This window comes from Nicotiana tabacum, chromosome 9, assembly GCF_000715075.1.
Source record: "Nicotiana tabacum cultivar K326 chromosome 9, ASM71507v2, whole genome shotgun sequence".
NCBI classification, from domain to species: domain Eukaryota; kingdom Viridiplantae; phylum Streptophyta; class Magnoliopsida; order Solanales; family Solanaceae; genus Nicotiana; species Nicotiana tabacum.
In genome coordinates, this window is record NC_134088.1 from 64520 (window position 1) to 91821 (window position 27302).

The following is a 27302-nucleotide window of genomic DNA, read 5'->3' on the forward strand; positions in this document are numbered from 1 at the left end:
AATCAAACTACAAAGTTTAATACAGAAACTAAGAACATGAAGAAGTAAGATAGGGAAGAGCTCCGGGCTGCGAACGGCCAACAACTACCTAGAGACTCCTCGAATCCTCCTGAGCCGGAATGATCAACACTCGGGAGCGGGACCAGATACGCTTGAATCTGCACACAGGGTGCAGGGAGTAAAGTGAGTACTCCAACTCACTGAGTAATAATCATAAATAAAGACTGAAAGTAGGAAATCACGTAAGGCACAAAGCATGCTATAATGAAGCAGTAAAACCATTAAAAACAGTAAAATCAGTGGAAGATAGATAAAAATCCTTTAACTAAAATTTAACTTCATGAAAAGCCTTTTTCAACAATTAAGCAGGTAATTGATAGTCAATTATGAAAAATAAACATATAGAGGTTCGCCGCTCGGGCACAGAACAAATCTGCCCTCTAGGCAACATCTCAGAACAGTACCAGCCCCTCGGGCAACATCTTAGAACAATACCAGCCCCTCGGGCTCAATCTCACATCGCAATGGGTACCCGCACTCATTGGGGGTGTACAGACTCCTGGAGGGGCCCCTTACGGCCCAAGCGCAATATCAAGCCACCTCGTGGCATCATCACTGGGCCCTCGGCCTCAAATCAATCAAGCCATCTCGTGGCGTACATATCTCCGGCCCTCGGCCTCATAATCAGTATCAAATGTTTTCTCACAACATAGGCCCTCGACCTTACTCTGTCAAAATCCTCAAAAGCCACTCAGGCAATAGTAAAACATGATTCTCAGCCCAAAATATCATTTAAAAGATCATTTAAGTGTTAAAACATAGTAAACATGGTTGAGTACGAAAACAGTGAAATATAACATGACTGAGTTCAAGTATAAAGTCAAAATAGTGAGGAAATATCAATAAAAATCCCCGAAGGGTTCAAATAATTGGCACAAGGCCTAAGTATGGCATTCAACCCGAATCATGATGATAACAAATAGATTTCAGTCAAATACGCGGTAAAATAGTCATTTGGGACGGACTAAGTCACAATCCCCAACAGTGCACGATCCCACGCTCGTCATCAAGCGTGTGTGTCACCTCAATATAGCACCACGATGTGCAAGTCCGGGGTTTTATACCCTCAGAACATCATTTACAATTATTACTCACCTCAAACCGGTCAAATCTCTAGCTCGCGACGCTTTTGCCCCTCAAATCGGCCTCCACCCGCATCGAATCTATCCAAAATCAGAACGAGAACGTCAAAATATGCTAATGGAACAAAGCCCAAGCAAAAATAATCAAAATACCACACAAATCCCGAAATTACCAAAACCTGACCCCGGGCCCACATCTCAGAATTCGATAATTTTTACATCAATAGATTTCTTATCTCCCCACAAGTTCATGCATATCAAAAGTTCGAAATCCGACCCCAAATGGTCCTTCAAATCCTCAAACAAATGTCTAAGTTTCCAAGCCCTAGTTTCCCCAATTTTAACCCTTAACTTCCATAGTTTCTAGCTCAAATCCGTTAAATAATAGCATAGGAATGAGTTTTAGGTCCAAATTCCTTACCTCAATGAAGTTCCCTTGAAATCCCTCTTTCAAATTGTCCAAAGAGCTCCCAAGCCGAGATAGAAATGGTGAAAATAGCTCAAAATCGCAAAGGACACAATTTATACTTTCTGCCCTGACATTTTCGCATATGCGGCCCAAATTCCTCTTCTGCGGTACCGCATTTGCGGTCAAGGCCACTGCATCTGCGGTCCTCACTTATATTTTCATTTCCGCATCTGCGATACTTTTCCCGCATCTGCGCCTTCGCAGGTGCGGTCCCACAACCACATCTGCGATTCCTGACAACTCCTCAATAATTCACTTTTGCGAATCCTATTCCGCATATGCGGCAATGCTCCTGCGGTCCCCAATGCGCAGGTGCGGAAATACCAGAGGCAGCAAAAATCTGCAGCTGCAACAATTTTTCAAACTCCCAGTCAACCATCTGAAATCACCCCGAAGCCCCCGGGACCTCAACCAAAAGCACCAACATATCCTAAAACCTTATTCAAACCTATTCCAATCTTCAAAACATCTCAAACAACATCAAATCAACCAAAACACGTCGGATTCAAGCCTAACTTTCCAAAATCTTCTGAATTACGCTTTTGATCAAAAACCCAATGAAACCACGTCCGAATGACCTGAAATTTTGCACTCACATCCTAAATGATACAACGGAACTTCTGCAACTCTCGGAATTCCGACCCCTATATCAAAATCTCGCCTACCAACTGGAAATCACCAAAATCTCAACTTCGCCAACTCAAGCCTAAATCTACTCCGAACCTCCAAAACTCATTCCGGTCACGCTCCTTAGTCCCAAATCACATCCCGAAGCTAACCGAACCATCGGAACTCACATCTGATCCATCTAATACATAAGTCAACATCCGGTTGACTTTTCCAACTTAAACTTCCTCAAAAGAGACTAAGTGTCTCTATCCTTACCAAAATCATTCCAGATTCAATCCCACCAACTCGATACCACATAACACGGATAAACAAAGCATAAAAAAGCAGAAAATGGGAAAAACGGAGCGGTAACTCATGAGACGACTGGCCGGGTCACAGTTGGCTTGCCTGATAGCGTGTCCGGCACCATCACGACCTTTATTGGATTTTAGGTCGTAACACTATATCCCGAAAGTGTTATTTAAATTATTAAAAGTAAAGTAACTCTAATTATGTGGTTAAAATTGAAGCGACATCAAAATTATTGAGCATATCCCGATTCAATTGTTCTATATGTTGGTAACTCTCAAATGTGAAAATATGTAGGTTGTCAATAAATCATATGTATGTATATATTAGTTTGTCATTCAATATTAAAGTATCAACTGTAACAAATATAATTGTGCAATTCTAGGTTAGTAGAAGTAGATGTTATTGAGAGGTACTTCTGTAACGATAATAATAGAATATATTTTTTGTTATTTAAATTAAAATATCAATAAATATATGTTATTAAATATTACTTCGTATAATATTATTTAATCGAATTATATTTTATTTTTATTTGTTTGTATCACCAATTATATATGGGTTATAATATTTGAGTTTCTAACAATAATTATTCATATGATTTTTTTGTTGGTTTATAAAGTTGAACAGGATCACAATATTATTCGCACATCGCGCGGGTACTAATACTAATTATAATATTAAAATGTAAATGTGATCTGATAGTATAAAATTTCTTTAAATTATCAGAAACTCAAATACTTTACCAGCTTTAAATCCAAAATTATATTAAATGTGTAAATTCTGACCTAAGACAATTTACAAATCACCTAAAATCAAAAGGAGACACCATCCGATAATTCAGCTATAAGTTATATCTAAGATCGTATGTAAAGCCATAGGATAAAATCACTTATAAATATCTTGAACAGATAGAGAATCTTGTTTGTGATGTGTTTAGATCTGGGGTTTAGCTTGAGATAATTATATACTGTCAAATCTTTCGATAACAGTTTTGTTTGCTCCGAAATTTTTTGTTCCGAAATTTTTTAATAGTTACAGTGAGGTGTTGTTACAAAAGACATATGTTATAATATAATATAATATTCGATTCCGAGAATAACTCGACTTTTATAGTAAATCTCTATTATATAAGGATTCTGTTATAGAGAGGTTGATTATATTTGTGAAATTTTATGTTAAGATAAACGAATGGCTTGATCTACTCCTAACTCGTCGCCACAGCACACGTTCATGCACATGCAAAATCTCATTTTAAATTAGGGGACAATTGCTGCAATCTTAAATTATTTATATCTAAGCTGCAACTATAATTTAATGATACTCTATTTAATATATTCTGGTGGATGAGCATGTAACGTATAAGAAACTATTGGAGGTTGAGCCAGCTGTATATTTGCCAAGGCCAAAGAATATTAGTAAAATTTATTGTAACAAAATAAAGTAAACACATAGTTCTTCATTAAAGAGCAAATTTAGCTTTTAGTACCTAAATCACAGAATCTATGCGTTTATTTGTCCTGCTCATTTAGTTGTCCATCTGATGGCCTAATTTTATTCTAATACTGTTGGAAAATGGGATTTTATATATGTATCTTTAATTTAGCTAATTTTTGTCCAAATATTCCTTGATTTATATCTGTAAGTGGATCTATTTTCTCCAAAATGGGCAATAGACCAAAATGGTTAAGAATATCATTTCATTTTGCAAATTTAGCAACTAAAATAGGATATGACTTTTCAAGTGGTTTGTCCTTTTTTTGGGTAGGAAGTGGTCGGTTGTCCTACAATTTCTGTTTATTGCAAACTAAAATTGCAATTATTTAGCATTGCTACTACTAGGGGCGGACGTTCGGGCAGTTTGGATTGAATATGAGAATTTCAGTTTGGATTTTCGATTTTCGGATCGAAGAAATGGCAATTCAAATCCAATCCAAATAAGATCAGATTGGATCAGATTTTTAAGTTCGGTTTCGAATTAATCGGTTTGGATATTATGGATTTTCGGTCTTGAGCGTATAAGTTGAGATGTTTCTATTTTTTATAAAAATGAATATCCAAATGAAGTATACTCATGTTAAATTGCTTGAAAAGTTCCTCATTCTTGTCGCAATCATCCAAATAATTAATATTTAAAGATTAAAATTATTACAAAAAAAATACAACAGAAATATTAATACGATCGATAAGGAGTAGCAATAGTAAAATTATGTCCAAATAGTAATTAATATTGAATATATGAGATAATACCTAATGGGTAGGGTGTTGAGCTTGTTACTATTGACATATGAATAATGGACTAAATATAAAGTATAAAAATTTCGGATTTTCGGATATCCAAAAGTCCGAAGTACCAAATCTAATATCCAATCCGAAATCCAAAAATTTTTAAAATTAAATCCAAAATCCAATCCGCAATCTGAAAATTCAAACCAAAAATCCAAAAAAAAAAAAAAAAAAAAAATCGATTTTGATTTCGGATTTGCCCCATACTATACCCACCCCTAACTACCACTCACCTAGTCTTGCTTTCTAGTGTAAATTCTTTTTGTCCTATAATATCTCTTTATTTACAAATCCCAATTTCTTACTCTTTCAGTTTCATTTCCATCCAAAGCTAATCTGCCTAGAGTGATCATTTGGAAAAGAGAAATATTGACCTTTAAGAAAAGTATGAGTCTGACGCCCAAGAGGCCTAAGATCAAATGGGATCTTTACGTAAATAGCCGATCATATTCATTGTTTACTTTTTCTAACTATATACATAGATTATACACAATTATATACATATAATACATAAATTATGCATATATTATACCTCTAACCTCCACCAGCTATTTTTAATTTAAGTGATTGAGTGAGTTACTATTTCAGTTAATTCTTCAAAATTCGAATCCAAAGATTATGGTCTATTCATGCAAAATTAATAGCTCAAGTTTTTCCTTACCAACAAAATTACTCAAACACAGTTTTTGGAGAAATTCTTATATTACATTTCCTTGCTAGATTGAGACCTATCCTATTAACAACCAAAAAATTTATGCATAGCTCCAGATTTTTTTTTGAAGAACCAACTTAAATAGCCACCCAATTGACCGCTTAAATTAAAAATAGCCGATGAATGTGTACTATCTATCTATACTATATTAAAAGCACGAAAGCCCTTAGCAAAATGTCATTCGCCTTTTTTACCCTTCTTAAGTAAATTTAAGTTGGATAAAATTGTAAATACAAATATAATTCTTCGTTGGAGAAAAAAAAAATCCGTAGGCTAAAAAGGAAAAGAAAGGCGATAACTAGGAAACTCCTTCTTTAATTAATATCCGTAACAAAGAATATTTGAAATTGAAACAAGAAAAATAAAATTGTCGTATGATAATAAAAGGGGAAAAGAATATTCGTAATAAAGGATGCTTCAGTTATAGCTTGCCAGAAAAGTCAAATTTATCAAAGTTAAAAGGGGAAAATAATAAGGGATTCAGTAGGAAACTTATTATTCTTTGTAAATGAAATTCGATTACTATTCCAATTTTTTGTTCTACATTCTTTTAGTTTTCTATTCTTTATCACAAGCTATTAACAATGTCAGATCTACCAAAATAAACTTGTCTTTGATTTGAGGTAAACTTTCTAACCTTTAGGGTATTATTGAAATTATGATAATAGATGATCTTGAAGTTTTGTATTAACAAAAGTTCTTGTGATTTTTTTAATAAGTATACAGTTATTTGTGTCAATTAGCATGTCTTTTTTTGTGAACATGTAATTTGTTATTTATGTGAATAGGAAGCATAATTTCCAAGCTAGCATTGTTTATAAAATTTGATTATAAATTCTATTAGCATAATACATTTATCTCTATTGTTTATGTGAATAGGAAGCTTGAGACAATATCATGTTCTCAAGCTTCGTATTTTTTTCTTAAGTCTTTATCCTAAAGTATAATTTCTCTATTTTACTTATAAAATCTCAGCGTCTTTTGTACTATCTATGTATAGGATCTATGTTGCGTAAATACTATGCTTTTAAAATTATAATCACTACTAATTATAATGTCAGCTCAAATTGTTTATTGAGGAACAAACATTGACAATTAGCAACTTAGCATCATTGTAGCAACCAGAATTTTGATACTTTCATCGATCAGATACGCTATTCTGCTTATTTCTTACAGTATAATCCGTATTTATTATATTTTTATTCTTCATCATAAACATTTTAGTGAGTATTAATTTTCAAGTTATAAGGTGTGGTGCCTAATTTTTCTGTTTGATTTTATCTTTTTTTCCTATGAGTTTTAAGTTCTTACGGAAATAGGGAGCACATCAAGTTAGGAATATTGTATAACATGCATTTTGTCTAGATTATGAGTTTGAATTTTTATTTAAATGGATTTCAAATATGTTAATAAGTATATTTCATAGCTTTTGTGCGTACAAGGGACTAACATTTGCAAAATTTTGAAATACCAACTTAACTATAGTTAATTGTACAATAAAGTAAGTACGGGAACAAACTGGAGAAAGAACTACTAAGGTGGATCTAAACCCCTAAATATGATTAACATTTAGCATTTTTAAAAATTTACATTTTTGATTATTTTTTATTTATGACATAAACATATTTAAAAAATATGTTATTTAGGCTGTTTTTAAAAAGTTTATTCTCATAAATATGAGGTACACGCTTAGCGAAATATAGTTCATCTTTTTTACTCCTTCAAAATAAAGTTCACACCGGGCATAATAGACATTTGGTTATTTTTCTAATATTTGAGAATAATTATTTTTATTTCTTTTGCTATTTTTTTGCATATTGTATCTTTTCTTACTTGAATTAGAAAAATAGCAACAATTTTAACCGACTAAACCTTTCTTAATATTTATGTGATCTTAGAATACGACACAAATTCCCAGTCGACAAAGATCGTAGAGTTATTCTATTAGTATTTCACTCCAGTTCAAATATGTCTCTGATCTCCCACCTTAAGGAAAATAGTCCTAATTCAATTCTAATTCACTAAAAACTTCCTATTCTAAAAAAAATATTAAATCTAGGTGGAAAAATATTAGAATGTAAATTAATCTTTTTAAACCAATATATTAAAAATACTAGACATTAACTATAAGATCAAGTGGCTTTTAAAAGCTTAAAATTAGAATTTATTTTTATATCACCAACTACTTATTTTACTTAAATTTACTTTGTATAATTTATCTCATACTATAATCTTTGAGAATTACATCTCAATAATTTCAACAAGTAACTATAAAAACATGAGAGAGAGAGAGATAGAGGTGTTTGGTTGTTGGCAATAGTAAAAAAAAAAACACAAATAGCTTTGTTAATACAATATCCAAACTTAAATATCAAATTGATTTAACACAAATAGCTTTGTTCAATATTCTTCATTTTCAGCAGTTACACTTTAATTTTATAATTCAAACATAATTTAAATAAAATATTTATATACTTTTTTTTAAAACTTTTTACTCATTAGATAAGGTACACGCGCGTTTTTGACTAGCATGTATAATAAATGTGAATCCGGGCGATTATTTATTTAAAAATCCTTTTTGTTAGCACGAACATTAACCAGAACGTTTTATAATATAAAGCCCACTATCAATACACCTTTCACTACTCACTACCCTTAACCAATGAGCCCACTAAACAAATTAAATGGAAATATAAGCCCAAACCCTGAAATGGAACAATTTCCAAAACCCAGTTAATAATTTTAAGTCAAGAAACTACAGTATTTAATAAGAAAACTAGCTTCAACTAGGGGTGAGTATCGGTCGGTTCGGTTCGATTTTGAACATTATCGATTTTGCCTATTGGTTATCGGTTTACAAATATCATAACCCGATAACCAAACCGATAAGATATTGGTTATCAGTTATCGGTTAATCGGTTATATATCGTTATCGGTTCGGTTATCAGTTTACCCGATAACATAAAATAACTAAAAAAATTTGCAATATATAAAACAAAGAAATCAAACTGCCAGAACGTGTAAACTGCCAACTTTTGTTGTTTCTTAACAAAAGCACGCTCCCACTTCTGTGCAGTATCTACTGATGTCTGGAGGAGAACTGGTGGTGAGTCTTGCGTCTTGACTCTTGGGGGCTGCGACGGAAACAAGAATGATAACTGAGAGACAAACGACTGAAGAGTGAAAAGGGAATTAGGAAAATAAATAACCCTAGTATATACTTAAGGGTAAATTAGTAAACTACATCATTCTTATTGGGTTATCGGTTTTTACCCAATAAAAAAAATGCAAACCGAGCCCGAACTGATAACCCAATAAAAAAAAATTTAACCCGTTACCGAACCGTTAACCCAATAACTCAATACCGATAACTCAATAAAAAATTAACGGTTCGGGTTATCGGTTTTACCCGATATATGCCCACCCCTAGCTTCAACCAAGCCTCCATTGACCAAATTAAATGATAGAAAATGCTATATTCGGTTGAAAGAAATTTTTAGTGATTAATAAAATATATAATTGTCAAAATTTATTGTGAGGTACGTACAATAGCTTCTAAATAAGAAATCCACCACAGAGGCCTAAATGATCATTTATTTTATGGAGTTCATTACTTAAATAATCACTCAAAGAATGAAAATTATCTAACAAAGTTATTTTCCTTCTTATAACGCGAGAATCTTTCTACTTTACCTATTTCGCACTCATGGTCATCATAGATAAGAGGGGTTGCTCTGATGGTAAGCAACCCCCACTTTCAACCGAGAGGTTGTGAGTTCGAGTTTCCCCAAGAGCAAGGTGGAAAGTTCTTGGAGGGAAGGATACCGGGTGGATTGTTGTTGTTGTTGGTCATCATAGCCTGAAAGAGTATATTTTCGGTAAATATCAATGGCGCGACACACTACGAGAAATGGATCTTTACGGCCATTTACAATATTGAAATAAAAAAGTGTTATTTTTCAAATCTCTTATATATATAAAAAAAAATTGTGTGTAAAAAAAGAGATAGAATCATAAAAAATCATTTAAACCGGCAAACTACAAAACACAAAAAATAGATTTAGACCGTAATAGGACCCAACAGACCCACTCCTCGACCCGAACAATCCTTTTTTAATTTCCCAGTGCCAAGAGAACAAAACGTACGGTACACTCGTTTAAATTATTAATTTAGAGACACTTGTAATTTACTTGAGTATCAAGACATTAATTTAAGTACACTTGCTGCTGAAAACTTGCTCAGTGATCTTCCCAATCACTCTTTTGTACTCCCTAATTAACAATTTTACCTTTTAACACCTATTAAGAAAATACGAATTTTTAGAAAAAAAAAATATTAATTAATTATTACATTTACATATTAGAATATATAAATAACGGTAAATTCTGAAACAATAAAATTAATTCATTCTTGATTATGTAAATGAACACTTATTTTGGACCAAAATAAAAATATAAAATGATCACTTACTGCAGACCGGAGGGAGTAGTTAATAAATGTATCTTTTGGTCACAAACTCTAAATATGTTTTTTTAAACATTCTGTATTAGTTGAATGGCCCTTTAAATAATAACTCCATTTAACACAAAAGGTAAGGCAGATCAGCAGATGGTCTTGTGCAAAGAGCCAAAAAGGCCAAAGTAGATAGAGAAAGAAATTGGAGAAATTGGGATATGAGAAAAGTGATGTGGGCGAGAGGAATTTTGAGATTGAGCATCGTGTTTTCAGGGAATGAGAAAAGAGAATGGCATGATCAAAGTAGATAGAGAAAGAAAATAATGTAACTGAATAGCGTATTTAATGGCTTAAGAGTAGGAGGTAACCAATAAACATTAAAAAGTATCTATAGAATATTATTTTTTAAATGGTATTCATTTAAAATAAATAAGGTATTAACTTTTGTTATAGGAACTAAATTAAGAGACGTTGTCAAAAAACTAATATAAATACAAATTATGAATATCAAAATGAATTACAGTAGCACAGTTGAAAAAGCAAAAGATTTAAAGCAACACATAAAAAACAAAACTACTTTTTTCACCAATTGACCATAGGATATTCCTATATCCTTTCTTCAATAGTAACAGGAAAACCTCCTTTCATCTTGGCCGTGAGATACGATATGAACACTGGCTCCACCCCTTGTTCCACCACCGGAACCACCTTAAACCGCCGTAAAACACCAGCCACCACTCTTTTCATTTGCAAAAAGGCCATTTCTTTCCCTAAACAAATTCTTGGCCCCGCTTGAAACACAGGATATGTATATGCATCTTTTGGCACAAACGTCCAATTCCCTGTCACTTCATCTTTATCCAACCATCTTTCTGGCTTAAATTCTGCCCAATCTTCGCCCCATACTTTCTCGACTCTTCCCATTGCGTAAGGATGATAAGTTACCCTCGTACCCTTTTTCACAAATGTACCATCTGGCAATATATCATCTTTTGTTGCTTCTTTAGAATCCATTGGAACTGGCGGATAAAATCTCATGCTTTCACAAAGAGATGCATGAGTATACATCATGTTTTTCACTTCATCATATAGTAATAAAGATTCTGATTTCTCTCCAACTTCTTTCATGATTTGTGATTCTACTTCAGGGTGTTTAGAAATTAGCCAAAAAAACCATGTTAAAGCTGCTGAAGTTGTGTCACGTCCTGCCAATATAAAGCTGATCACAATATCCGTAACGAAGTCTTCATCGGAGTGTCCAGTGCTCAAGAATCTTGACAATAAATCAGCTGAATCGAGCGATGATTTATCGTTTAGCTCCTTTTGTTTTTCTCTAACAATCTCTTTCGCAAATTCACGTACTTGTTCTACAGCAACCCTTAGTTTTTTCTCCGATCCAATGTTTAAAGCTCGTTTGATTTTCCAAATAAGAGAGAAAGGAACAATGAATCTTTCAGTGCTGAGACGAACAGCATCTTCAAAAGCAACAGCAAATTCTGCCTCGGGAAGTGACGGTAACAAATAGCCAGGATCATATCCAAAAGCAATTTTACAAATGTTGTCAAAAGCAAACCTTTGTAATATGTCTTGGAAATCAAGAACAGTTTTATTAGCAGCAGCAGTGGCAAGAATTGGTATCAAACGTTCAGAAAGTTCAGTATCAACAACTGTCTCAACAAATTTACGTAACGACCTAGTGTTAAATTCATGGCTAGCAACTTGTCTTTGGTACTTCCATATATCACCATCGACATTAAAAATACCATTACTGAGAAAATCTTTGAGGGTACTGTACGAACCATGACCTTTTTGGTAGACTTGAAAATTTGTTTTGAGCACGTGTTGGACATTGGAAGGGTTTGCAGTGAAAATTGTGCGAAAATTGAGAGGGCGAATGAGAGTAAAAGTGAGGTTAGGGGTGGTTAGGATAATATCCGATATCCATTTTATCCGCCGGTCGTGATTTGCCAAGATGGAAAAATAAGAACCTATTAGAGGATAAGATCTTGGTATCTTACTAGAGTTATTGGATGATAAAAGGGTATTAGTAATTGTTTTCTTGAATTTGACGAAAAAAAGGAAGAGCAAAGGAACAAGGCAAAAGAGTAATGAGGTTGAGAGTTGTAAGTCTAATAGTGCCATTGCCTAAAGTTTTTTTATCTCTCAAGAGGATGGATTTTGGACTTTGGTTTTTGATTAATGGAAGACTAAGATTGAGAATGAATTAAAACTATGGTCTAAATAGAAAGGTTATTTATAGAACTTTTGGGGTCTCATGATTTTCTTGAGATTGCTACACCAACACTTTTACCATATGCTCATGTCTGTATATGCCACGCTAAGTCGCGTTGATAAACAGGCCCTAGCATAGCTATAAGCACGTTTTGTAATTTATGGGAAATAAAAGGAATAATTTCGTACTATTTAATTCCAAATTGATGTTCCAACAGAGTGACGTTTGCTAATACGTCAGAAATATACATTTTTATAATGTCTGACTCTGACCCATTCCGAATTCTCAAGGTTAATGGAACCTAATGATACACGGTGCTATTTGTAGGTCATGTTCTTTTGTAATTTATAAATTAAGAAAATGATATTTCTAGATATTTTTTGGATAAAATTTTTTTTAAGTATAAAAGTAAATCTCTCATGTGTTAAAAAAAAGTAAGATCATAAAATTAAAAATAAATTTGTAAATAGCCACAAAACTAATTGATCCTGATACATGCTCACCGATTAGGGCTAGACATATTGCGAGTGAAATCGATAGCCCGAACCGAATATATAATTCATACTCCCTCCGTTCCAATTTATGTGAACTTGTTTGACTGAGCACAAAATTTAAGAAAAAATGAAAACTTTTGAAATTTATGGTCCTAAGGAAATTAAAAAGGGACCCAGAGTATTTGTGTGGTTATAAAGCTTCTCATTAAGGGTAGAATTGTAAGTTTAAGCTAAATTGTTACCAAATTTAGAAAATAGTCATTCTTTTTGGAACGAACAAAAAAGGAAATAGGTTCACATAAACTGAAACAAAAGAAATACAATATTTTTTTTGGTAACTAATTTTTTATTACCCGAAAAAATATTTACAAGTACAAAAAAAAAAAAAAGAAACCTAACTCTAGGGTTTGGACATACATTCGTACAATATGATATTGTGTGTTTCTTTTCTTTTTCAATCCAAATTTGAAAAGCAACCCCCACTTCCAACCGAAATGTTGTGAGTTCGAGTCTCCTCAAGAGCAAGGTGGGAAGTTCTTGGAGGGAAGGATGCCGGAGGTTTATTTGGAAACAGCCTCTCTACCCCAGGGTAGGGGTAAGGTCTGCGTACACACTACCCTCTCCAGACCCCACTATATGAGATTATACTGAGTTGTTGTTGTTCAATCCAAATTTTCTTATTCTATCCAAAGTCCAATCTAGGATGTCGATCGGTCATTCTTTTCTTTAATTATTTAAATTTTGAACTATGATCACATCACATGAGTATGGGACTTGTTGACCAGAAAAAGTGCGCAACTATAATTATTTCAAACTTCTCTTAATAGGGTTGAGTTGCCGTCACCATAGAAGTTTCCCACGTCCGGACCCCATTCTACTTTTCTCCTACAATTCTATTAGACATCAAAGATTTTTTATAAATTAGAGAACACACTAACGTCATCAGTTAGTTCATATTTTCTCATCAAAGCGTCTAGATAGTTCATTGCCCATACTCAATAAAGGCCCCTAAAAAGTTTCTCCTTTGGATCCAATTAAGAATGTTGTAGGTTCTCAGACAATTGTCAATCGCACAAACTCCATTCGACTACTAAATTTGTAACAAACTGACAATTGTTCATAACTAGTACCTTACCTCGCCCAACAACTTCAGCAAGTTGATGAATATCCAACGATGTTTAATGTCCTCAAGGGATCACATTCACACCAATTATATGAATTCGGATGATCAACCACGAATCGCCTAAAATTTTGTAGGCCTATCAGAAACGACCTAATATTCTTTAGACAGTTTTTGATGGGCTGGCAAATTTTTAGGTGATCCAGGTCCGTGCGCCCAAGCCCACTTTGGTGGCGTGGCACGAAAATCTAGAAATTGGGCAGAATTCTAGTTTTATGGCCCTAAAACGCTAAAAAATAGGGACGATCATGGAGAGGCGATGACTAATATTCCTTAGGTCGTATTTAACGGCCCGTAATTTTTTTTAAGCGATTTGAATCTGGGGGCCCGGCCCCATGCGGAAGGCATGGACTATAACACACGAAAGTCTAGGAATTGGGCTGAATTCCAGTTTTATGGCCATAAAACTCCAAAAAGCGAGGAAAGGTCATGACAGGGCGGTGACTATTGCTCCTTAGGTCATATTTGATGACGTAAAATTTTTTTAGACGATCCGGTCGGGAGCTCGGGCCCATGCATAAGGCGTGGGTGCACAAAAAAATGAGAATCGAGTGAAATTCTAATTTTATGGCCGTAAAATGCCAAAAAAGAGGAACGATCATGGTGGGACTGTGACTATGGTTTTTGAGGTCGTATTTAATGGCCTAGAAAATTTTTAGGCGATCCAGTTCCGAGGGCCCGGACACATGTGGAAGGTGTGGGCTATAGCATACGAAAATCTGGAAATAAGGCGGAATTCCAATTTTATGGCCGTAAAATGCCAAAAAATGAGGAACTGTCATGGCAGGGCGGTGCCTATGTTTCCTTAAGTCATTTTTTATGGCCCGAAAAAATTTGAGGTGATCCGAGGTCAGGGCCCATGTGGAAGGCGTGGGTTGTAGCACATAAAAATTTGCGAATCGGGTGAAATTTGAGTTTTATGGTTGTAAAACCACAAAAAATGAGGAACGATCATGGCGGAGCAGTGACTATGGTACCTTAGGTCGACTTATATAGCCCGAAAAAAATTTAGGCGATCTAGGTCATGGGGCCCGTGGGCTATAGCACATAAACATCTGGGAGTCTGGCGGAATTATAATTTTATAGCCGTAAAATGCCCAAAACTTAGGAACGTTCATGGAGGGGCGGTGACTATGGTTCCTTAGATTGTATTTGATGGCCTGGAAAAATTTGAGATGATTCAGGCCCGAAGGCGCGGTCCCACTCTGGTGGCATGGACTATAGCGCACGAAAATCTGAGAATCGGGCAGAATTCTAGTTTATGACCATAAAACGCCAAAAAACGAGGAACTATTATGTTGGGGAGGTGACTATGCTTTCTTAGGTCGTTTTATATGTCCCGAAAAGGTTTTAGGCAATTCAGGTCCGGGGGACCGGGCCATGCGAAAGGCGTGGGCTATAGCATTCAAAAATTTGAGAATCGGACAAAATTCCAACTTTAGGTCCATAAAATTCCAAAAAACGAGGAGCGATCACGACAGGACGGTGACTATTGTTTCTTGGGTCGTACTTGATGACCCGAAAAAAATATTAGGTGATCTGATCATGCCCAACTATGCCTTATAAAAAGGACTAAGCAGTTGTTGCAAATATATCCCGTTTAATAAGTCCGGAGTCGAATCCCACAGGGAATTAACCTATTAAGCGCAACTACTAGACTTGGACAAATTCACGCAATCAATCTTCAGAAATATTTAAGTAACAAATTGGATGTTTACTAACTAAATATCACGTAATGAAAATGCAATAATTAACAATTAGCTACTAATGGGTTGTAGACAAGAATTGGAATGACCTAAGGTTGTGATTTCCCCTATTGTCGAAATCCTTTCTGCTATATTTTCTATAAATTTGCCTAAGTTTTCTCTACCGATCATGAGCGCTTTGACTGTTGTAACTCTCCCATGAGTAATTACCACAATTTATTAGGCATATTCTCCCGAATTACGCTAGCTGGCATTAAGTACGGCTTACTCAGATCGCACCAAGGTTTCATTATCCCTAATCCCACCTTTAAACCCTCTGTATTTATCCCTCATATATGTTAGGAGTGATGTTGTTCAACAACTACCTAAATATGCACTCTCTCCCAAGTAATACACACCAAATAGGCACAGTAGATTGAGGGCCCTTCAATCAACAAAAATAATAATAGAGTTGAACAAATAGAGAAAATACTACGGCAAATCTATATTAACATAACAGAAAAATCATCCTCCAATAGGTTCCATCAAAACCCTAGATTAAGAGTTTATCTATTCATAATTGTTTTCGAAATCACAACATAAGTCTTCATCATCAATAATAAAAAGGGGAAGAAGAAAGATAAAAACTCGTTTCTGAATCTCCCGTCTTGCTCCTTTCCTGTTCTTGCCTTCACAATTATTCTAAAAACCAAGATACCCTCTTTTTAAGTGAGCTAGGCTTCATATAGGTCAAGGGAAGTCGCCTTTGAAATTATAATTTTAGCCCTGATATAATTTTTCTCGGAGGGACGTGCTCGGCCGCACATCTGGCCGCACACTTTGTCCAATTTCTGCTTGACTTCCATGGCCCAGTGTGCGGTCAGTCCGCGGCCGCGCACTTGGTCCATTTTCTGCACTCTTCTTCGTTCTTATTTTAAGTGTGCTAACCTCCTTCGATCCTCGAATAAACTTCTACTTTACTCCATAAACTTTTACTTGGCCTCCAACGCTCTATATTAGCTCAAAATGCTCCTTAACCTTTTTGTATCCCGGAATTGCTCCTGCAGAGCATAAAATACTCAATCAGAGCAATTTACTAACATTTGACGCTCAAACATTAGTAAAGTGCAGCCTATTTAGAGTGCAAATAGTGGCCAGATACATAGTTATAGCCTACAATCAATACCCCCACACTTAAACTATTGCTCGTCCTCGAGCAATTAAGCCACACCTTACATAGACACCACCTCACTGAGCGACTTTCCTAACTCATCATACCAAGAATATTTCAAATAGTCTAAGTACAGTAGTGTAACACCTTCACCTCAAGAATTGCCTCGCAATCACCACGCATTATTCACAACTTACTCACTTACTCTACACAGAGGTCCAACATCACCTTTCCTTCACGAATCAAGTGTCCTCACACAACAAAAGAGAGTAGTTCCATACACAATACAATTTTAGAATAATTTGGAACTCAAGATAGAAAGAATTCACTTACTCTCAGAAACGACATTCATATGCCATATGAAATGCACCATAGGCTTGCCCGTAGTGTACTACTCTACTAATTGAGTTCATTCAGTCGAGGATCAAGTAGCATTTTTAACTGGTTGTAATGTAGGCTACGGGATGGGTAGGATACATTTAGATATAAGAGTGACTACACCTCCCTAAGCACTTTAATACATACACTTTAGCAGTTGGAAGCCCACACTTATGTCAAACCATATTCCACCTTCAAATCAATATACATTAACTCCCAATTACTTAAGCACCTTTTCATCAAAAGTCACCACTGATCAAGGAATATTTTTTTTCACAACAATACAACTACATTTTTTTGCCTTTTCAATTCAAGTGGCTCTTACTTTTTTTTCAAAACAGTGCACGTTTTTCCTTATTTCATTAGTTCCACTCAAAATCCAACCAACCACCCCACACTTCAACTTTTACAAAGTTCATAACAATTCAAGTGCTCATGAGAGGTGAAAAGGTTCAAATAGATGGTTAATTTAAACAATTGGGTAAGGCTTGTAATGTGGTTGCCAATGAAATAGAATTACAGGCTCAAAGGGGTTAACTAAGATACATAACAATTAGGTGGTAAAAGCATATCACTGGCTCAACAAAGAAACGCCTATATCACTTCCAAGACTGAACAAAACTACTATTTCGCTTTGCAAACACACGGGGCAAGTTTTAGACATCAGATGTAATGCACGTAATACAGCAAACCTCACACGCACATGGCACGTGACTCACTCAAGATTGGATCGTCAACAACACTCTAGTCAAAGCACTTAAGCCAAGTTAAGAACATACAATTTAAGACACTTATATAAGAGTCAACAACTGAGCCTAAGAATCACACTAAAGCACTTGCTATTCTCAAGGCATAACGAAGTTAAGAGACCTTGTTTTCATTTCATCTCATAGCCCAAGGGTTCCTACTTCTAAAAATAAAATTAACTACACCCAGTTCAAATAAAACCCTTGGAAAAGAACCACGGCCCAAAGAAAAACCAAGGGGGAATTGATACACTACTAACAAAAGAAAATCTTTTTTTTTCAAGAAACCCGTCGAGTGATATACATTGTTGGGACAAGTCGAAACTTTGAATTTTTCACATTTTTTCTACTCAAACTAACCAAAGAGCTAAAACTAATTTACATTACTATATATATATATATATATATATAGTTAACATAAATACAACATATCCCCTACCCGACACTTTAAATGTGACATGTCCTCATGTCACACAAAGAAAAATGCAAGGTAAAGGAAACTTCCCTGGCAGAGTCAGTCCTGGTCGGAGACAGTGCCGGGATCGAGATGGCTAGCCCTTCCAAGTGCACGCAGCCAAGCGATGACCTTCCTCTCAGATTTGGAATTTTGGGTAGCAAGGGCATCCACTTGAGTGCCCAAGTCCATGACATAAGTACGCATCCCAGCCATTTCCTGCTCTAAGGTCATCATTCTCATGTCCCATCTAACCATTGAGGTTCCCTCAACAACCTGCTCGTGCGGGTGTGAAGCAGCCACATCCTTAACTTGCCCTTCAGTACCCTCGTTGGGAGCATCAGACTCATCGCTACTTGACTCAACAGGTGTAACAGGATCCTTCCCAATTACCACTTTATCAGCCCGAAAATTTTGTTCTTTTTTTACTTTACCATCCAAGTACCTATTTTCTGGTACACGTGTCACATGGCACAATCTCATGATTAAGAAAGAAAAGAAGAAACCATACCTTTGCACAGGACAACGAATGAAAATTTTATCATGAATAACCTTAGCCACATCAAAATCATGGCCATTCATAAAACACCAGATCAGTACAGCCCAGGGACCATTCACCTCACTGGTATTGGAAGAAGGTAGCAGGCGGCTACTGATGACGTAGAGCCAACACTTCCCTTCAAAGGTAAGCGATGCCGAATGAAACTTCCGTCCTGGCGTAATCCACACAACTTCCTTGTTATGCACACATATTGTTCGAAAGAACAAATTCCACGAGGTTAGTACTCTGCCATAGGTGTCATTGTAGTCCTCCACTTCACGGTCTTCCCCAAATGCTGACAACCGACAAACCCTCCGAATGGCCTCTATGGATGCATCCACACTCTTCTTTTGCACTGTGCAGACATGGTTCACATGTTCCAGGCAGTTTGCGTAAAAATCCCTCACAATCATTAAATTGGCTTCATCCGTTTTTTCAAAAAAGATATCCAACCTGCGTCGGACCAATTCACGATACATATTTGTACACTCATTATAGAGGGACCCCATATCAAGTCCCCTCTCTGGTGTGGGTTTCTTGGAGGCCTTATGACCAAAACATTCATGAGTCGTGCTGGATACGAACTTGGTACTATCATACTGGCGAACATTGGTCGAGGCCGGCGGCCGGGAGGAGCTTGCCTGACCACTGGAGGATGCACCTGTGGTTCTTCATTTCTTGGATGGCATCATACTACCTGAGGGAACTCGTAAGGATATGGGTTGGGGAGAATAAGAAGGAAAACAGAAGAGGATGGATGGGAGAAAAGGGAAATTATGGAAGAGAAGAGATGAAGAGAGGGCATAGGTTTTTTTCATTGATTTTGAAAGTGGGGGAAGGAGGGAAGGTGATTTTCGATGCCTTTTGGGCTTAGAGAAGGGTGATCAGAGCTTTAAGGTTAGCAGAACAAGGGGGTGGGGGGTGGGTCGGGGGTTTAAAAAGAAAAACAAAGAAATATATAAAAAAAGAACTAACTAATTAAATACCTTACAAATTGGCGCCCAGTGCGCGGCCGCGCATCTGAGGCAAAAAATTCTAAAAATGCGCAGTCGATACGCGGCCGCGCATGTTGAATTTTTTTTAGGCTTGATTTATCGTCGCCGCATGACGAATACAACATTTCAATGGGTTGCCTCCCATGAAGCGCCTAGTTTAATGTCACGGCACGATGCAGGTCATCACACTTAAGGCTCGCTCAACATTGGTGGCTCTAGCAAATGAGTCACCGACACTACTTTCGCTTCATCCATGCCCAAATAATATTTTAACCTGTGCCCATTGACTCTGAATGTGTAGGAGTCATTTTCTGCAGCAATCTCTATGGCACCAGTGGGGTGAATCTCTACCACACGAAATGGTCTTGACCATCTTGACTTTAATTTCCTCGGAAATAACCTCAATCTTGAATTTTAAAGCAATACCATATCTCCGGGTGTAAAACTCTGCTCAAGGATATTTTTGTCATTCATAATCTTCATTCTCTCCTTGTATAGTCTTTTTCTCTCAAAAGCATGGTAGCGAAACTCATCAAGCTCGTGTCAACTCTGTGACTCTACTTGTACCGCAACTTCTACATCAAGATTAAGCTGTCTCAATGCCCACAAAGCTCTATGCTCCAACTCCACTGGTAAGTGACACACCTTCCCAAACACCAATTTATACGACGACATGCCAATCAGAGTTTTGAAAGTGGTATGATAAGCCCAGAGTGCATGATCAAACTTTCTCGCCCAATTTGTTCTTGTAGCATTCACAATCTTTGTCAAAACGCTCTTTATCTCTCTATTCGAAACTTCCACTTGCCCACTCATTTGTGGATGATATCGGGTGGTAGCCTTGTGGCGTACATCATACTTTTCTAATAACTTTGCGAAGGCTCGATTACAGAAATGAGTGCCTCTGTCACTGATTATTGCCCTTGGAGTGCCAAATCGAATAAATATATTCTTTCTCAAAAAACTAGTTACCCCCTTTGCATCATTTGTAGGGAGCACTGCACCCTCCACCCATTTGGACACGTAGTCCACAACTACGAGTATGTACTTGTTTCCATATGAGCAGACGAAAGGCCCCATGAAATCGATTCCCCATACATCAAACACTCTTACCTCCTAAATTGGGTCCATAGGCATCTCATGTCGGCAGGAAATATTCCCGGTTCGTTGGCATTCATCACAACCCTTCACCCATAAGTGTGCATCTTTGAACAATGTCGGCCAGTAGAAGCCCGACTCTAAGACTTTCGCAACTGTCTTTACTCTCCCGAAAAGGCCACCATATGGTGACGCATGACACTCCTGCAAAATAGAAGTTTGGTCTATCTCGGGATACATCTCCGAATCATGTTATCAACACAAATCCTGAACAGATAAGGCTCATCCCAATAATACATGCGACAATCCTGAAAGAACATTTTCTTTTGAACAGAGGAAAGGTCATAGGGAACTATACTGCTCTGCAGGTAGTTCGCAATGTCTGCATACCATGGCGCTGCCTCAAGACTCATGGCTAATAGTTGTATCCGGGAAAGTCTCCACAATCTCTTCCACCTCAACCTTCTTCTCGGATCCTTCCAGCCTAGACAAGTGATCAGCCACCTAGTTCTCCTTTCCCTTTCTGTCACAAATTTCCAAATAAAATTCTTGCAAAAGTAGCACCCATCGAATCAAGAGCAGATTTGACTCCTTTTTATCGATTAAGTACCTAGAGCAACATGGTCAGTATAAACAATTACCTTCGAGCCTATAAGGTATGACCTGAATTTGTCAAATGCAAACACCACTGCTAACATCTCCTTTTCGGTCACTATGTAATTTAGTCGGGAACCAGTCAAACTTCTACTTGCGTAGTAAATTAGATGCATGACTTTGTCTTTTTGCTGCCCAAGAACTGCTCCCACATCATAGTCGCTCACATTATACATAAGCTCACATGGTTGCTCCTAGTCAGGTGCAACTATGATAGGTGGTGTTACCAGCCTCTTCTTCAATTCCTCAAAAGCTACCCTGCAGTCATCAGAAATCACAAAAGGGTAATCTTTTTCAAGCAATTTACACAAGGGATTAGGAATTTTGGAAAAATCTTTTATAAATCTCCTATAGAAACTGGCATGCCCGAGGAAACTTCTTATTGCTTTGACGAAGTAGGTGGTGGAAGCTTTTCGATCACATTAACCTTTTCACGATCTACCTCAATGCCTTTCCTCGACAATAGGTTCCCCAAGACTATACCTTCTTGTACCATGAAATGGAACTTTTCCCAATCGAGTACTAGATTAGTCTCGATACACCTTTTTAGCACTCTTTTCAAATTCCTTAAGTAATTATTGAATGAGTCTCCCACCATCAAGAAATCATCCATAAAGACCTCCATGATGTCCTCAACCATATCATTGAAGATGTCCATCATGCAACTTTGAAATGTGGCGGGTGCATTGCATAGGCGCACGACATCCTCCGGAAGACGTAGATGCCATACGGACAAGTGAACGATATTTTCTCTCTATCTTCCGGAGCAATGGAGATTTGATTGTACCCTGAGTATCCATCCAGAAAGCAAAAGTGGAACTTCCCAGCCAGTCTATCTAGCATTTGATCAATAAACGACAAGTGAAAGTGGTCTTTCCGGGTGGCCTTGTTCAATCTTCTGTAATCCATACAAATTCGCCATCCCGTGACTGTTCTTATTGATATCAGCTCATTGTTCTCATTTTGCACTACAGTCATCCCACCTTTCTTAGGCACACGTTGGAGTGGGCTGATCCAATTGCCGTCGGAGATGGGGAAAATGATCCCTACATCTAACAACTTTATCACCTCCTTTTTCACAACTTCCTTCATGTTGGGGTTTAGGCTTCTTTAATGTTCTATGGAAGGTTTGTGGCCATCCTCCAGTAGAATATTATGCATACAGAAGGCCGAGCTGATACCCTTAATATCTGTAATGGTCCAACCAATTGTAGTTTTGCACTCACTCAATACCTGCAAAAGTTATTTTTTCTGCACATCTAACAAAACAGATGAGATAATAACAGGTAAAGTTGAGTTATGTCCCAATAACGCATACCTGAGATGAGGTGGTAATGGCTTCAGTTCCAACTTTGATGGCTCTTCTATCCATGGCTTAGCTGGGGGAGTTTTCCTTTCTTCTAAGTGCAAAGGCTCAAATTCGAGCTCCCTTTTCCAAAACCCTTGGCCTTCAAGATCCAGTACACACTCTGCCAAGTCCTCTCCATTTTCTTCATCTAAGTTCATGAGACAGGCTGCTAAACGGTCTTTGGATTTCAAGGTCTCATCTTCCTCCTCCAAAATCACATCCACAACATCTATTAGAGAGCAGTTAGCAAATCCACTTGGGTGCCACATAGATTTCTGCACATTAAATGTTATCTCTTCATCATTTACTCTCATTTTGAGCTCTCTCATTTCACAATCAATTAAAGCTCTCCTAGTGGCCAAGAATGGTCTTCCCAAAATTATGAGAATTTACTTGTCAACCCGATAGTCAAGAATGAAAAAATGTATTGGGAACACAAACTTCCCAACCTATACTAATATATCATCAAGGATACCAGAGGGTCTCTTCACTGTCCGGTCAGCTAGCTGTAGTAATATGGACGTGGGTCTAGCTCTTCCAATGCCTAACCTTTTGTAGATAGCCAGGGGAATCAAGTTTATGCTTGCCCCCAAATCGCAAAGTGCCTTAGCAAACGCATAGTTGCCTATTGTGTATGGGATTGTGAAACTCCCTGGGTTAGACAACTTCTCAGCTATGGGTCTCATCACAATGTCACTACATGTCTGCCTCAGTGTAACCGTGGCCAACTCTTGAAAGTCGAACTTACGAGACATCAAGTCCTTCATCATTTTTGCATAACCAGTCATTTCCTTTAAGGCGTCAATCAATGGAATATTTACTTGAATTTTCTTCAATATGTCCAAGAATTCTTATACTACTAATTTTTCTGATACTTGGCCAATCTCTATGGGAATGGTGCTGGAGGTCGCTTCTTTCCCGTGATTTGAGTTTTATCTTGCTCAGGCACTGCGTCTGCTGTCGTTTCTTGTGCTACCTTAGTCTCCTTCACAACCTCTTTTCTTTCCTGGTGTTATCTTATGCATGTTGTACTGTCACATTAGTTAACCCTATTGAATCATCTATCTCAATGGGTACTGGCACAAGTGTTTCAGTAGGTCGACTTTCGCGGGAAATTTCTTGCTCCAAATCTAGGTCTCTACCATTTCGTAGACTCACTACCATAAGCTATTTCGGTCCCTACTCTTTTCGATTGATTTGCATGTCTGCAGGTAACGTTCCTTTGGGACGATTATTTAGAGCCATCAAAATCTGTCCTTACTGAATCTCAAAACCCTTTATCGCTGATTCATGTGAGTCCACTCTCTCTTGCATTTTTCCAGTGGACCTATCAATTGTTGCAGCTTCCCTTAAGTTCAACAAACCCATTATCTTGTCTCACGATCTGGTGTTGTTGAGGTTGTTGATAAGCCTGCTGTTTATTTTACTGGTTGTAACCCTGTTGCCTTTGGTAAGGCACCTCTTGACCCTGTGGTCGCATAGCTCCAGAATTGTTGTTGTTATTGTACTGCTGTTTTGCTGGTTTGTATTGTTGATTCTGCTGACCCCAATTCTGACCACCTTGCCTTTGTCCCCCATAGTTGGCCATATAGTTCATATTTTCCTGATATTGCTGGTTTTCACCTTCCGCACTCCACGAGCAAACATATGGTTGGTTAATGCATAGTTTACATAAGCCCCCATTAGTTGTCTCAACTATGTGTACCTGTTGCTTCTGGCCTGATTCATCTATCTTTTTGGTGAGGATACTCATTTGCGTCATTAGAGTGGCCATATTTTCAGCTATGGAGTTGATTGGGTCCAAAGCCACTGAAGGAACTACAGGAGTGATTACAGAGTCTCTTGTCATCCATCCTGAGTTTTGGGCCATCTTATCAAGTAGGATCTTGCTTTCTCTGAATATTTTGCTCAAAAATGCTCTACGTGTCGAAGCATCAACATTGGCCTTTAAGTTGTCTTCCAATCCCATGTAAAACCTCCGCCCCAACATTTGCTCTGGAGTGCCATGATGTGGACACTTAACCAGCATACCCTTGAACCTCTCCCACGTTTCTTGTAATGTTTCTGTTGGTTTTTGCCTGAAGCTCAATATCTCATCAATTTGTTAGCAGTCTTATTGAGTGGGTAGAACTTGTTCACAAATTGCTTGACTAATTCCTCCCAAGTAGTGATGGAGTTTATGGGGAGTGAATTAATCCAAGTATGAGCCTCTCCCGTCACCGATAATAGAAACAACAACAACTTAATTACTTCCGGTGTCATATTAGTTTGCCTATGCATGACACATATCGACGGCAAATTCTTTACATACAATTGAGGATCTTCAACATATGACCCTGGGAATAGTCCTTTGTTCTACAACAAATATAGCATGTTGTTTTTGATTTGAAATGATTTTGCTTGTATCTGAGGAACTACAATTGCAGTTGCTAGGTTGTCGGCGGTGGGTTGTGCCCAATGATACAATGTTGCTTCTAGCACAAGAGGCATCACACCTTGATTGTTCGGGCCATTCACATTGTTTCTATTTCTTAGATTTCCTACTTCGTCTTCCATGTCTGGTTCGATTTGTTCTGTTGAGTTCTGTTGTTGTTTTCCCTTCTTGTTTGCACGATTCAGTGCCTTGAAAACTTTCTCAGGATCTGATAATGCTTCGAACAATTCACCAGTTCTTGAGGAGTTTCTAGACATGCACCTATAACACCCAAGACTACAAATGTTATAATTTCAATGTATTTAGTTTAACTTGAAGAAAATTGACTACACTAAGAATTTTAGCACTTCTTTTAGCTTCAATTAATTCCCCGGCAACGGCGTCAAACACGCCCAACTATGCCTTATAAAAAGGAATAAGCGGTCGTTGCAAATATATTCCGGTTAATAAGTCCGGAGTCGAATCCCACGGGGAAATTAAGCACAACTACTAGACTAGCACAAATTCATGCAATTATTCTTCAGAAATATTTAAGTAACAAATTGGATGTTTACTAACTAAATAACACGTAATGAAAATGCAATAATTAACAACTAACTGCTATTGGGTTGCAGACAAGAATTGGAATGATCTAAGGTTGTGATTTCCTCTATTGTCAGAATCTTTTCCGCTATGTTTTCTATAAATTTACCTAAGTTTTCTCTACCGATCATGAGCACTCTGACTATTGTAACTCTCTCCTGAGTAATTACCACAATTTTCTAGACATAGTCTCCCGAATTACGCTAGCTGACATTAAGTATGGCTCACTCAAATCGCACCAAGGTTTCGTTATCCCTAATCCCACATTTAAACCCTCCATATTGATTCCTCATATACGTAAGGAGTGATGTTTTTCAACAACTACCTAAATATGCACTCTTTCCCGAGTAATACACACTAAATAAGCACAGTCGATTGAAGGCCCTTTAGTCAACAACAACAATAATAGAGTAGAACAAATAGAGAAAATACTACGACAAATCTATATTAACATAATATGAAAATTATCCTCCAATAGGTTCCATCAAAACCCTAGATTAAGAGTTTAGCTATTCATAATTGTTTTTGCAATCACAACATAAGAATTCATCATCAATGATAAAAAGAAGAAGAAGAAAGATAAAAACTCGTTTCCGAATCTTCCGTCTTGCTCCTTGCCTGTTCTTGCCTTCAAAATTATTGTAAAAACCAAGATACCCTCTATTTGGGCGAGCTAGGCTTCATATAGGTCAAGGAAAGTCGCCTCTGGAATTACAATTTTAGTCCAGAAATAATTTTTCTCAAAGGGACACATCCAATTTCTGCCTGACTTGTGCGGTCAGTGCATGACCGCGCACCTGGTCCATTTTCCGCACTCTTCTTCGTTCTTCTTGTTAAGTGCGCTAACCTCCTTCGATCCTCGAATGAACTCCCAATTTACTCCATAAGCTTTTACTTGGCCTTCAACACTCCATATTAGCTCAAAATGCTCATTAACCTTATTGTATCACGGAATTGCTCCTGCAAAGCACAAAATACTCAATCAGAGCAATTTACTACTATTTAACACTCAAACATTAGTAAAGTACAGTCAATTTAGAGTGCAAATAGTGGCCAAAATACATAGTTATAACCTACTATTCCGAGACGAGGGGTCCGGGCCCATGCGGAGGGCGTGGGCTATAAGACATAAAAATCTGAGAATCAGACGGAATTCTAATTTTATAACCATAATAATTCAAAAAATGAGGAACAGTCATGGCGGGATGGTGACTATAGTTCCTTAGGTCGTACTTGTTACGCCCCGCAATATTACATAGATATTTCATCGTGTAGTATTATATTACGATGATATTATCCCTTGTAGTATTACATTACGATGATGTT

The 27302-nt window shown here is 37.0% G+C and overlaps 2 protein-coding genes and 1 non-coding gene across 3 annotated transcripts; 1 reads left to right on the forward strand and 2 right to left on the reverse strand.

Moving 5' to 3' along the window:
• Nucleotides 1-10460: 10460 nt before the first annotated feature.
• On the reverse strand, nucleotides 10461-12185 carry LOC107812066 (cytochrome P450 94A1-like). The gene has a single exon (NM_001325885.1). It carries the CDS (start codon nucleotides 12123-12125, stop codon nucleotides 10590-10592), a length of 1536 nt encoding a protein of 511 aa, NP_001312814.1. The 5' UTR covers nucleotides 12126-12185; the 3' UTR covers nucleotides 10461-10589.
• Nucleotides 12186-23409: 11224 nt separating this feature from the next.
• Nucleotides 23410-23748, reverse strand: LOC142164320 (uncharacterized). The gene has a single exon (XM_075222305.1). It carries the CDS (start codon nucleotides 23746-23748, stop codon nucleotides 23410-23412), a length of 339 nt encoding a protein of 112 aa, XP_075078406.1.
• A 1212-nt stretch (nucleotides 23749-24960) lies between these two features.
• On the forward strand, nucleotides 24961-25067 carry LOC142164422 (small nucleolar RNA R71). The gene has a single exon (XR_012695193.1). It is a non-coding gene; the product is annotated as a small nucleolar RNA R71 (small nucleolar RNA).
• The last annotated feature ends 2235 nt before the right edge of the window (nucleotides 25068-27302 follow it).